A 12,789-nucleotide genomic window follows, 5' to 3' on the forward strand; every position below is an offset into this window, starting at 1 on the left:
AAAACTCCCTAAACTAAGAGCTAAAGCTAACTGACACGACTCTGACAACTCCAATAAATACAAATACAAAGCGCTGGATTACAACCTTCCTTTAGACTCTGGGTGTCAACAATACTCTGACACAAGCTTCAAACTAACACTGCAGATCCACTCTGGAACTAAACTGAAGTCAAATCAGAAACTCGTCTGAGGTGATGTTTGTTCACTCACTGAGAGGAAAAACAGCATCAGCAGAGCTAACAGTCAGTACGTACACATAGGACATAAATCCTGCGACTGACACACGTGTTGAGCGCTACATTAACGTGTTGCTCGAAGGGGAAGAGGGCAGAAAACAAACGTGCTTTGGTGTCTTCAACAATAACCGTGTTGTCCTCAGGGAGGGAAGCAGGACTCGTTCCAGCAGTGGGAGGTGGTCCCCATTGAGGTGTGCGACGTGCGGCAGGTGAAGAACAGCTTCAAGAAGCTGATGAAAGCCTGCGTGCCGAGCTCCTCGACCTCCGACCCCAACATGAGCTTCCTGCGCTGCCTGGAGGAGTCCGAGTGGATGGCGCTGGTACGTCGCACTTTGTGTTTCTCGGCCGATTCTCGTCCACGCGGCTCTTATTTGTGCTGACTGCGTGTGTGCGTTCAGCTCCATAGGGTGCTGCAGGTGTCTGTCCTGGTGGTGGAGCTCCTGGACACGGGCTCGTCAGTCATGGTCAGCCTGGAGGACGGCTGGGATGTCACCACGCAGGTCTGACAGATGCTGGCTGCTTGGTTTTGTTAGAGCGAGCTGTGAGGGTGCAGAGTGTGTGATGCTGCGTCTCTCTGCAGGTGGTGTCCCTGGTGCAGCTGCTCTCTGATCCCTACTACAGGACATTCGATGGTTTCCGGCTCCTGGTGGAGAAGGAGTGGCTGTCGTTTGGCCACCGCTTCAGCCACAGAGGAGCTCAGACACTGGGCAGCCAGAGCAGCGGCTTCACCCCCATCTTCCTGCAGTTCCTCGACTGTGTGCACCAGGTACAACAGCTGATTGTTTATCCATCATCGAGGACCGGCGCTTTGTGTCCGGATGCTCTCACAGCCGCTGCGAGGCAGTGTGTAGAGCAGCAGCAGTGGTGCTGTCAGATCCTAAAATCATCCTGATTAATTAGATAGATGTGATGTAACACTCAGCAGGCTTCTGTTCTCCTTCCTCTGATCGCGTCTGCCCTAAGGTCAGAGGTCAGCGCTGTTCCTGTTTGCACTGGTGGCTGCTGGACGTACGGAGCAGCTGCAGCACTTGATTAACACACAGCACCTTAAACTACATGTGTTTGTGTGCCTCCACCCTCAGATCCACCTCCAGTTCCCCATGGAGTTTGAGTTCAGTCAGTACTACCTGAAGTTCCTGGCCTACCACTACGTCTCCAACCGCTTCCGCACCTTCCTGCTCGACTCGGACTACGAGCGCATCGAGCTGGGTGAGTACAAACAGAGCCCGTGTTGATTCCACGCACGAAGGTGGTTGTTAGTGTAACCGATGAGCCGTGTGTGTGTAGGAGTGCTGTACGAGGAGAAAGGCGAGAGGAAAAACCCTCAGGTGTGCAAGTCTGTGTGGGACTACATCGACAGACTGAACAAGAAAACGCCCGTCTTCTACAACTACATGTTCTCTCCTGAAGACGACGAGGTGAGAACACGAGCACAGCCTGCTGCGGCCGAAAGACAAACTCGGTGCTTAATGAAAGCGCTCTGTGTTCCAGGTGCTGAGGCCGTACACCTTCATCTCCAACCTGAAGGTGTGGGACTTCTACACGGAGGAGACTCTGTCCGAGGGGCCGTCGTACGACTGGGAGCTGAGGGGCAGGCAGGAGCGCGCGGCCGAAGAGACGGCGGAGAAACCCGACACCAGCGGGCCTAAATCTCAACGGCACATTGTATGGCCGTGTTACGACAACCTGACCAAGGTGGTGCCCGACGCCATCACCAAGCTGCTGCAGGACCTGCAGAGTCTGGAGGCCGAGCTGGGCCAGGCGACAGATAAGTGGAAGGACACGTGGGATAAAATCAAGACCACGCAGAGGACAGAGACCAAGCTGGAGAGCAAGGTGGGCCCACGGTTTCATTTCCAAAGCCAAACAAGTGCACACGCACGAGCCGGTCGGTGTAGCAGGATGCTAACACTCAGTCACTGCTCTCACAAACCTGCAGCTTTAATCCTGGGAACAGTTTGTCCTGCTGTATGTGGTTTTTGTGTCTTTTTGAGCCAGGGTTTCATCCTACACACACACACACACACACACAGTGGTAGCTCAGTATGTGCAGACTGATCATTTTCTGCCTCTACAGCCTTCCTTCTCCAGCTCCCTGCTGATGTCATCCAACCTGAGCCATCAGCGGCGTTCTCAGGGCGTTTACCTGCAGGAGAGCGGTGTAGGATCCTCCATCAACCTGGCTCTGGACTGCGAAGCCAGCGCCACTTCTACGCCCGTCCCCGGTCGGCCGAGCACCAGCACCCTCTACAGCCAGTTCCAGAGCAGCGAGAGCGAGAACAGGTCTGTACCTGCCAGCACGGGCGTCGTGCTGACGTGACTCCTCCCAGCTCTGCTGCCGTGTGACAGGCCTATAGTTAAACTGTGCATCGTAGAAGCAGTGGTGTCAGAGAACAGCTCAAGCATGTCTTTACTTGTGTTTTGGCCTCCAGGAGTTTTGAAGGCATTCTCTTCAAGAGAGGGGCGTTGTTGAAACCATGGAAACCGCGGTGGTTTGTGCTAGATAAGACCAAACACCAGGTAAGACGGAGCAGAGGAGCGTTGCCGCTTTGTCTCGAGGAGACCTGTTGCTGGTTTAACGGGGCCTCTCTCCCTCCCTCTGCAGCTCAGATACTACGAGAGCAGGCAGGACAAGGAGTGCAAAGGAGTGATCGATCTGGCTGAGGTGGAGTCTGTCACCGCGGGAACGCCTGCCATGGGAGCGCCAAAAAACATTGACGAGAAAGCCTTCTTTGATGTGAGTGAGCTCCCTCGCCGCATTGCTCCAGGCTCATTTCTGACAGGAAGTGAGCCTGGATTGGCTGAAGCTCCCCCGTAGCGTTCATGGGGAGCGCTGGTGCACACACAGTTGTTTAAACAGACACACACTCCTCCTAGGAGGCTTTCCAGGCTAAAGAGTCAGAGATTATTCATTTTCTTGGCCTTTGTTTCAGCATTACATGAAACTCTGTAGGTTACAGCAGTGAGCTGAGCCCAGCTTGTTTTCAGAGGCAGGAGAAACGTGCAGCGCCTGCTGCCACGAGGCAACAGGCCGACTGCAGAGAGCCCCTCCCCCTGCAGTCTGCGCTGCTCCTGCATCGTTTCTGAGTCCGTGCACGTTGCCATGGAGAAACCAGCGAACGTCCGGGAGACCCTGCTGTTATCAGTCTGTGTGTGTTTAACCATCCTGTTTCGTCTCTCTGCTTCTTTCAGCTCAAGACGACCAAACGAGTGTACAACTTCTGTGCCCAGGACAGCCTGAATGCACAGCTGTGGATGGACAGTGTTCAGAGCTGCCTGTCAGACGCATAGAGGCGAGGGGAGGAGCCTGTGACCACCGTGCTCTGTTCTGTGTTGAACTAATGACGTTGCGTCACAATGTTTCAGTGTTTTTGTTATAAAAAGAAAAAAAAACACAAAGAACCACTCGCTGTCGTAGCTGCAGCATGAACATCCTTCCAGACCTGTAAGCCGCCACCACCCTCCTCCCCTCCTACTAACCTCACTGCCCTGCCGCACACTTTGGGGAGGAATGACGGAGGAGCTGCAGTCGGCCCGGCCTCGTACAGACTTCGAGGGTCCGACGGCTCGTCGGTCAGCAGACGTTCTTCCTCTTTGGCTTCCGCTGCCTGATGCAGCGCTCTCACGGCGCGTTCAAAGGAAGTTCAAGAGGAAGCGGCTGCAACGAGGGGGCTTGTCAACGGTTCATGAAGGATTTCCTTTCAGTTTTTTTTTTTGCTTTTTAAAAAAATCTCAAATTTGTACCAGGAGGAGGTCAACGCTCACCGGCTGTCCTCCACGTGTGGCAACGACACACTGTGAACGCTATGAACCGCTCGCAGAGATCAAACCCGGAGAGCCCAGCAGGTGTTGAGTGTCGGTGGACTCCTCGCCGACAGTGTTTACAGAGGTCCCCTCACTACGCTGCGCGCTATTAACATTCACACTCTGAAGGGATGCTGAAGGAGACAAGGAGGGACTGCTTTATGAAACAGGTAGAAGGAGACCCAGAAGGTGAGACGTTTAGAGGAGGGATACCGATGAACGGTGATATTATGGGATGGTCTAGAGAGACACACCGAGTGTGGGAGAGGAAACTCCCGTATTTCTTTAACCGCTCAAATTGTCTCGTGTCTGTTTGGACTCTGAGCTCTGCCATGAATCGCTTTGTTCACTCTGATTCCCATCGTAGTTTACGTAACGAGCGTCCTCCTCTACGACTGAGCGAAGCAGGTAAATGCAGACGTGGTGACATCGCTGCCTGCAGGTGCAGCCTTTAAAATGACTCGTGTGACGTACGTGAGGACCGATTCAACTGAACATTTTGAATATTTTTAAAAGACCAGAACTTTGTCTCGATGTTGTTGTTGGCAGAAGTTCCAAATTTAAAATGCGCCTCAGTCAGCACAGACACGAGACCGTAAGAGCTGTAAGTGAAATACTGTCGTTTCCTGTGATGATGGCGGGGTGGTGAAGGTCACGCAGGTGTGTGTGTGAGAGCGCTGCTCACGAGTTTCCACGCTGTTGTGTTTACACGTGAACGTTCAGGCTTCAGCGATGCAGCACGAGCGCCGTGGCCCTGGGAGCGCACGGTCGCTGTAGAGGTTTCAAACATGGTTTAATGTCAGCGGCTGTCTGTCCCTCCACGAGCATCCAGCACTCTGACCCCCCGCTCTGTAAAATATGTCCTACTGCTGTCTTTGAACAGGTTTTTGTGCTAATAACTCTTTTGTATATACTACTCCAGATTTGTATGTAATGTTTATGCTAGTAATTTATTTAACTTGTCTCCTCAGTAAAGTTCCTCAAGCACCACTTTATTTTGAAATTAGGAATTCAATGTGCCATTTGTTTATCTCTGTATTAATGTGACTAATGCTTTCTGGAAATGTAAACCCTTAGTGTCTTTTTTTTCTTTGTGTAAACACAGTTGTCCTTAAACATGAACCATTAACATTAGAGTGGAAGGGGCGTGTTAGCGGCAGAGGAAGCCTCTTTACGCGCTGCTCGCCCACAGCGATGGGACGATGTGGACTAACAAAGGTCAGAGGTCAGGTGTTCCTGGTGCCGGGGTCAGCAGACTGGCTTGGTGCATCGTTGTGAGATTGAAGATAACAAACACATAGAAATATTCATACTGATTGACGCTGATCCTGTGAATAAATTATTCTAATAAAATCTTTTTTTTTTTAGTATCTCCAGTCTGTTTGGTTGCCGTCTTCTTGGTTAATATTCTGATGCTCCTCAGTTTATTTCAGTAGGATTTGCTGGTATTAGCGGTGCGAGCATGATGAAATGTTATCAACTACCTATAAAAGTCTGCAGGTTCCTGCGTCTCACAGACAGTGAAAGGTCAAACAGTCACTGCGATGGTTTGGGTGAGGAACAGATACCCGTAGGACGCTCGCTGCGTCCTGGTGTCGGCCCCAGCTCACCTTTTTCACTCTCGTTTACTCATCTCTCAAAACAAACGGCTACATCGCCCCAAGAATATGACATAATCAGTTTTATTTATTTGTTGTTTTTTTTTTAATTAGAAATGACCTTCTGAGCCGGGTTATGTTGTCAATCATGTCGATATCGAGTTTTTAGAATCCAAATAAAAAACTGTGGGTTTAAACGTTCACGTGTCCGTGTCTGTCTGCAAACAGCTGCACCAGTGCTGCACCACAGTCAACAGCTGTTTGTGCATGAAGCAGCTGCTCTGCAGCGCTCACTCAACCTGCATCATTCACCTGCAGATCACCTGTTTTCCACTTCCTGTAAGAAGAGTAAACCAAATACCTGTGAAGTACCTGCTACCCTTGTGTTGTCCTTGGGACATTTTTGTCCTCTAAAGAAATCTTTTGCTATCAAAAATGTTTTTTATTCATCAAATGGTCTGAAAATAACAGGAGTTATACCAATCATGCATAGCATAATACTAAATAAGTTTTAAGTAATTTGATGTTTTTATGGGGTTTTTATTGGATTTTATAACATCTGTTGTCCTCGGGGACAAAAACGTCCACAAAGTGTTGCAAAGGGCCACATTTTCACACACTGCTTTCAAACATCTTTGATCTTGGATCACTGATGTGTGGGGTCAAGCAAAGGTCATAACAACAACAACAGGCAGCACAATGAGAAGGCAGGTGCTCTACATTGTTACATTTATACAACAGTCGCATCAAAGTGCTTCGTATTGTAAGGTAGACCCTACAATAATACATACAGAGAAAGTATGCTCACAAGCCTCCATTGCACTAGAGATTTGCATACTTTGATGAGCATACTTTTTTTTACCATGTTGTGCAAAGCAACGACCAGTAGGACAAAGCATATATTGTCCTCTAGTATAATGAGGAGGGAAAATCAATGTTCAGGAAGATCCAGGGTTAGAAGATACAGAAAATATTGTCAATATTTAGAGCACATGCTACCCTTTCTCTGAAAAAGCTCATCACCCACCTGCAGAAGTGGAAGAAGGCTATGAAGTGAAGAAAAGTGATGAAGAATCTGAACTATGTTCAAGTAGGTTCTCAGGCATCCAGGACATGGTTGTCTGAGGAGCTTGGAAAGAAAGTGACTGGGCTTCTGGAAGTTTCTTGAGTTCTCAGAATGTGAAACTGAAATAGAAGATGTGTCAGAGGACTACACATCTTCCATTTCAATTATGATGAAGACAAAGAATCAAGCAAGAAAGAGGAGTCAGCTGAGACAGAGGAATATTTGCAGTAATGTGAGGAAACATTGATCTTCTATCCTCCCCAGTGACAGACGATGCATGACTCTCTCATGTGCCTCAGAGAAAGACCCTCTATCACGGTCCAAGCACAGATGCCAGGTCCCATACTCCTTCAGTTGCTTTTCTACTCGAGTACTGAAAGCATTACACACAGTGTATTCTGCTTGTATTCTGCTTTTTAACTTTCACATGCCAATGGATGCATCAGAGACCAAGTTGGGGTTCAGTAACTTGCCCAAGGACACCTTGGTAAGAACTCCAGACTGAGACAGAGATTGAACCAACAACCATCCAATTAGCAGATGACCTGCTCTACAGCCAACTCAATGACAAACAAGGAGGGACAACAACAGATGAAGAAAAATGGATCGAATGCAGCTGTAGGCATATGTGGGTATGTTGATTCTTACTGCCGTGCATCCAGTAGAGTCGCTACGGCCAGTTTATGACATCCTGAGTCTGGTAGAGAAGTTTTGTCCATTCCAACAGAACATCCCAGGTAAACCGGGGAACTTTGAGATAAAAACATGGGCAGTATGTGATGCCAGGTCCAGCTGTACATGGAACATGCTAGTGTACGATGGCCTGCAGTCAGGACACGCGAGTTGTCCCTAACATTGCAGAAGTTTTCCTGTAACAACCTGTTTACTGTATATGACCCTTGGCCTGCAACTGCAGAAAGAAAGCTGTCCATGATGGGACCAGTACAGAGGAATAAACCTGAGCTTCCTCCTGCACTGGTGTCAAATATGGACACACCTTTGTTCTCATGAAAGTTTGCCTTCACTAAGAGTCCTGCCATGCCAAAACAGAAACATGTCAGGTAATGAGCTGGAATAAAGTTGAATAAAACCCTGAAACACAGAGATGGATGATATTTTATACTTTTTGCTTTATAAACAGTCAAAGCAAACAGGGTCATTTTTGAGCCCAGAGGACAACAGATGTGATTATTTGCTGCCAGTAAAAAACTTGAAGTAGTTTAAAAACAGCTTTCTAAATTAACTTTGACATAAACCCGTCTGTGATCATCTGTTAAAGCAACCGACTCTGGTTGTGAAACGATAATCACAATAACTGATCATTTAATTTATTTTTTACCCGAAAACAAAGAAACATTTCGTATAAATTAGGTTTTATCAGACATAAATTTGAAATGGAATAAAGAAATAGTGTCAAAATGCTTAAATTAAGTTTTAATTAAAAGTGGGGGAAAAATCCACTTCATATTAATTAAGTATCAATCAAACCAGATGGGGACATTTTTGACCCCTGAGGACCACAGGTGTGATTATGTGCTGCCATTTAAAATTTATAAATGGTTCAAAAAAACTTTCTCACTAAAGTTCAACATACAGCACTCTGTAGTTAGACAGATAGTCAAAATAATCTGAACATTTAAATATTTTATTGTCTCATTTTATTTTCGCTCAAAAATAGAGTGTACTTTATGTAAACAAGGTCTGCTGGCCTTATATTGCAAAATGAAAGGTAAATTTTGTGGTAATATGTTAGTCTTAAGTAAACCTAAGGTGTAACACTGAATTGATTGACAATTTATACTTTAAAAAACACTCAAATGAAGTGAGGACATTTTTGTCCCCTGAGGTCCACAGGTGTATGGAAATCGGGAGGACATTATGAGGGTTAAAGATCATGTGACGTGTTTGCGAGCTGCACAGTCCTTGTGTCGAGATGATCTGGTCAACTGCACTTTGGAATATTCTGGCAGGCGCTCGTTTCTGTTAGCGAAACATCAGCGTGTTCAGGGAAGCTTTACAGTTCAAGGCTGGGTGCCACAATTTGATCCAACTCCACCAGTTAAACCAAAAGCTTGGTACCTAAGCCGGATGGTCAAAAAGTCCACTTTAGTAACTTGATATAATGAAACGTCGCAGCAGAACTCTGCACACATCAGAAGCCTGAACAAGATCCAAACAGGCTGTAAACTATTACTGAGCAAATACAGGGCCGTGTGCCGCGGTCTGAGGTGAACGCATCGTGGATTTACTAAATAATAATCCATTTTCATGACCACCTGTGATTGTTGATTTCCACTGACGGTTAACCGAACATAAACATTTTAGTTCTTGACAGGGCTGTCTTGGTTGACGCGTCTCTGCAATGTTGCGTGGAGATCAGGGGCAGTACCCCTGGACTGGCAGACCGGGGTGGTGGTCCCCATCTTTAAGAAGGGGGACCAGAGGGTGTGTTCCAACTACAGGGGGATCACACTCCTCAGCCTCCCTGGGAAAGTCTATGCCAGGGTGCTGGAAAGGAGAGTCCGTCCGCTAGTCGAACCTCAGATACAGGAGGAACAATGCAGTTTTCGTCCTGGTCGCGGAACACTGGCCCAGCTCGTTATCCTCTCAAGGATACTTGAGGGTGCATGGGAGTTTGCCCAACCAGTCTACATGTGTTTTGTGGACTTGGAGAAGGCATTCGACCGTGTCCCTCGGGGTGTCCTGTGGGAGGTGCTGCGGGAGTATGGGGTGTCTGGTCCATTGCTACGGGCCATTCGATCCCTATACAACCGTTGCAAGAGCTTGGTTCGCATTGCCGGCAATAAGTCGGACTCGTTCCCGGTGGGTGATGGGCTCCGCCAGGGCTGCCCTTTGTCACCGAGTCTGTTCATAATTTTTATGGACAGGATTTCTAGGCGTAGAGTGGCAGAAGGCTTTCACTTGGGTGGTCTCAGAATCTCATCTCTGCTTTTCGTGCACTGTAAAATCTAATTAGTTCCCAGAACTCAAAAAAATTATGGAAACTCGTTGCCTCAAAAAAATTGAGTAAAGCTTAGCTAAAAATGACTAAGTTAGGACAACTTATTTATTTTGAGTACTCTGTACAAGCTCATTTGTTCCCAGAACTCAAAAAAATTGGATCAAGTTTACTTAAGATGACCAATTTAGGGCAACTTACTCATTTTGAGTACACTGTACAGCCTTGTTAGTTCCCAGAACTCAAAAAAATTATGGAAACTCGTTGCCTCAAAAAAACTAAGTAAAGCTTACTTAAGATGACTGTTAGGACAACTTATACATTGCAAGTCTGCAGTATTAAGAATAACTTGATATTTCTGACTGTACAATACTAATTGTTTACCTACTGACAAACATTTCAAGTTCAACTAAATGAAAAAACAATTTGTGGTAACCTGAATATGATTAAAAATAATTAACAACAATTTTTGTAATGATGTTAAAATCAGCCCAACTTTTATTTTCAAACACAACAAAGTACAACAGCCAACATACTGGACACTGTTCTGCTGAACAACAAACAATTATATTGCCATCACTGTTATAATCTTACAATGAAACAAAGTCTCAGATGTAATTATTCTGAAAATAAGTTTAGGCCTACCACAAGTTTTTGTACTCACTTATATAATCAAAATAAAATATTTGTTGTTCTGTCACAAGTGCAGTCTCTAATTTAAACAACACATTTGTTTTGCATTCCAACACAGGAGCTGGAATGTTGTAATATTTTAAGAATGGCTTGTTTCCAGTCCAGGCATTACTGCCTGAATGACTGTCATGGATCGAGGTGATCCAAATGTAAGTGCAGAAGAAAGTCTTTAACTTCCCTTAAGTACAGTGGCAGTGGATGTGGGTTGGAGATGCAATGAGCTTGAACTTGCAGGCGACCATCTTCACTGACCACACCATCTGTGACGGAGGACTCATCTCTCCTGTTGTCCTGCAAGCAAACAATCATATTTTTGGAACATGAACTTAATTGCTTTCTTAAAACATTTTTTTTCTGCATTTGGTATAAAACAGACTCCAATTTAAACAATCTCAGGCTCCCTCCCCACCGGAGAGGTGACATTCAATGTCCCAATTGTCAGTCTGGATAGCCCTGACCACCACCCAACACACAATAATGTCATGAAAGCATCATTTTAAAAAGGGCTATGCAAACATGGCCAATAACTTTCATTCTAATGATGTGCAAAATGATTTGGGCACAAAACAAATTTTGCTGTTAGAAAACTTGCAGACTTCACTATATACAGTGTAGACCCTCTAAACTAAGTTTGAAGAAATGCAGACCAAACTGTTGTTGTTTGTTTACTTACACAGCATGTCTTGTAGAATTAACTGGAGTCACAGCAACAGCATAGTGCAGTCATATCTCAAGTCTAATAACAGAAGACAGGAAAAGATCAGTAAAGAAACAACTTCCCCAAACCAAAGCACAAACAAAACAATAAGTAAAACAGGCTGATCTAAAGTATGATTAAAGTTCAGCCTGATTAATATAAATGTCACTGACAGTTGCTAATATATTGGAAAACCAAAATACTTACCACTGAGTTGATGTCTTTCTGTCCAACAACAGGAGTGCTGGTCCCGAGCCTCAAAGACAGTAAGAAGCAAGCAGAGGGAGAAAAAACAGAACATTTTTCAGAAACTGATTTGATCTTTAATGGCTGTGCAATCACTGTAACATAGAGTTTGCTTATTTTGTTAAATAAAGGCTAGATTTGGCATTAATAGATGCCACAGATGTTCTAAAGCTGCCACAAAGCATAAAAAAAATGGACGTCTCTGAAAACGTTGGAGCATTTTTGCAAATATGTGATGTCTTGATAAATCGAGCAGATATTTGAACTTTACACAGCTACATTCTCGCCCGAAAATATCTTAAAAGTTTATTTTGTGACCCAGAAAAAGTAATAAGTTTTTTAGCCGCGCTCCTCCGCCATTGCCGCGCTTACAAGTACGCACAGGCTCCGACAACCGTGGCCGACAAATGCGATCCTCTTTTTCACCAGACTACCCTTTCTGGGTCACAAAATAACCTTTTAAGATATTTTCAGGCGAGAATGTAGCTGAGTAATGCTCAAATATCTACTTAATTTATCAAAATATCACATATTTGCAAAAGTGCTTCCACGTTTTCGGAGAGCTCTGTTATCCACCCCCCACACCCACACCCACCCCACCCCTAACGGCTGCACCTCCCAAAGAATTTTGTCTGGGCTCTTATCTCACTTTTTTTATTTCAAACGATCAACAGAAAATTTCACCGACATAGTTTTATGTAAGGTTTTTAAGGCTGTGGTGTTAATTTTTAAGTAACATGAGCACAGCGGCAGCAGCAATGCTAGGCTAACACTAACTAGCTAGCAAGATTTTAAACCTGGTGCTAAACTAAGAGAAGCCACAAAATCAGTTTGAATAAGAGTAAACATTTACTCACCAAGTCAGTGTATCAGGTAAAGATCCAAAGTAATGACAACAATAGTCTCTTGAGCTGACGCTTCTCCAGGTTTGCTCAACATATTCCATAACAAATGCTGGCACCGTGAACATGCGGACTGATCCGCGAGGGAGGAGGACGGTAGTCACGTGGCATTTTCAAAACACATCTTTCATCCTTCCGCCCAGAGAAGCAAAACTTCCAGCTTACTTAGTTTTTCTAAGTTAGGACAACTCAAATTAATCGAGTTTATCAGCGTTTTTGCATAAAAAGTACTGGTAAGTTATTTAAATTGAGTTCTAATAACAAATTGATAAAAATTGAGTTCAGCCTATTTAATATTTTTAATTAAACACAATATTACATTTTACAGTGTGGATGATGTGGTTCTGTTGGCTTCATCGGGTGATGGCCTCCAGCTCGCACTGGAACGGTTCGCAGCCGAGTGTGAAGCAGCGGGAATGAGGATCAGCACCTCCAAATCTGAGGCCATGGTTCTCAGCCGGAAAAGGGTGGAGTGCCCACTCCGGGTCGGGGATGAGTTCCTGTCCCAAGTGGAGGAGTTCAAGTATCTCGGGGTCTTGTTCGCGAGTGATGGGAGAAGGGAGCCGGAGATTGACAGACGGATTGTTG

At 45.6% G+C, this 12,789-nt stretch overlaps 1 protein-coding gene and 1 long non-coding RNA gene across 4 annotated transcripts in view; one reads left to right on the forward strand and one right to left on the reverse strand.

Moving 5' to 3' along the window:
- sbf1 (SET binding factor 1) overlaps window positions 1–5,824 on the forward strand; it is a 54,270-nt gene extending 48,446 nt beyond the window's left edge. For all 3 annotated transcript variants that reach the window (XM_063460451.1, XM_063460453.1, XM_063460452.1), the window contains 10 exons: window positions 380–556; window positions 635–736; window positions 817–1,002; window positions 1,319–1,445; window positions 1,524–1,654; window positions 1,728–2,072; window positions 2,314–2,519; window positions 2,669–2,756; window positions 2,842–2,973; window positions 3,429–5,824. In XM_063460451.1, coding sequence (XP_063316521.1) covers window positions 380–556; window positions 635–736; window positions 817–1,002; window positions 1,319–1,445; window positions 1,524–1,654; window positions 1,728–2,072; window positions 2,314–2,519; window positions 2,669–2,756; window positions 2,842–2,973; window positions 3,429–3,527 — 1,593 coding nt within the window. In that variant the 3' untranslated portion in view covers window positions 3,528–5,824. The remainder of the gene's footprint in view (window positions 1–379; window positions 557–634; window positions 737–816; window positions 1,003–1,318; window positions 1,446–1,523; window positions 1,655–1,727; window positions 2,073–2,313; window positions 2,520–2,668; window positions 2,757–2,841; window positions 2,974–3,428) is intronic.
- Window positions 5,825–10,190: 4,366 nt separating this feature from the next.
- LOC134615808 (uncharacterized) lies at window positions 10,191–12,426 on the reverse strand. Its single transcript, XR_010091352.2, has 4 exons — window positions 12,157–12,426; window positions 11,261–11,309; window positions 11,030–11,092; window positions 10,191–10,647 (listed from the first exon to the last, which is right to left on the reverse strand). It is a non-coding gene; the product is annotated as an uncharacterized LOC134615808 (long non-coding RNA).
- Between the last annotated feature and the right edge of the window lie 363 nt (window positions 12,427–12,789).

This window comes from Pelmatolapia mariae, linkage group LG17, assembly GCF_036321145.2.
Source record: "Pelmatolapia mariae isolate MD_Pm_ZW linkage group LG17, Pm_UMD_F_2, whole genome shotgun sequence".
Classification (NCBI taxonomy): domain Eukaryota; kingdom Metazoa; phylum Chordata; class Actinopteri; order Cichliformes; family Cichlidae; genus Pelmatolapia; species Pelmatolapia mariae.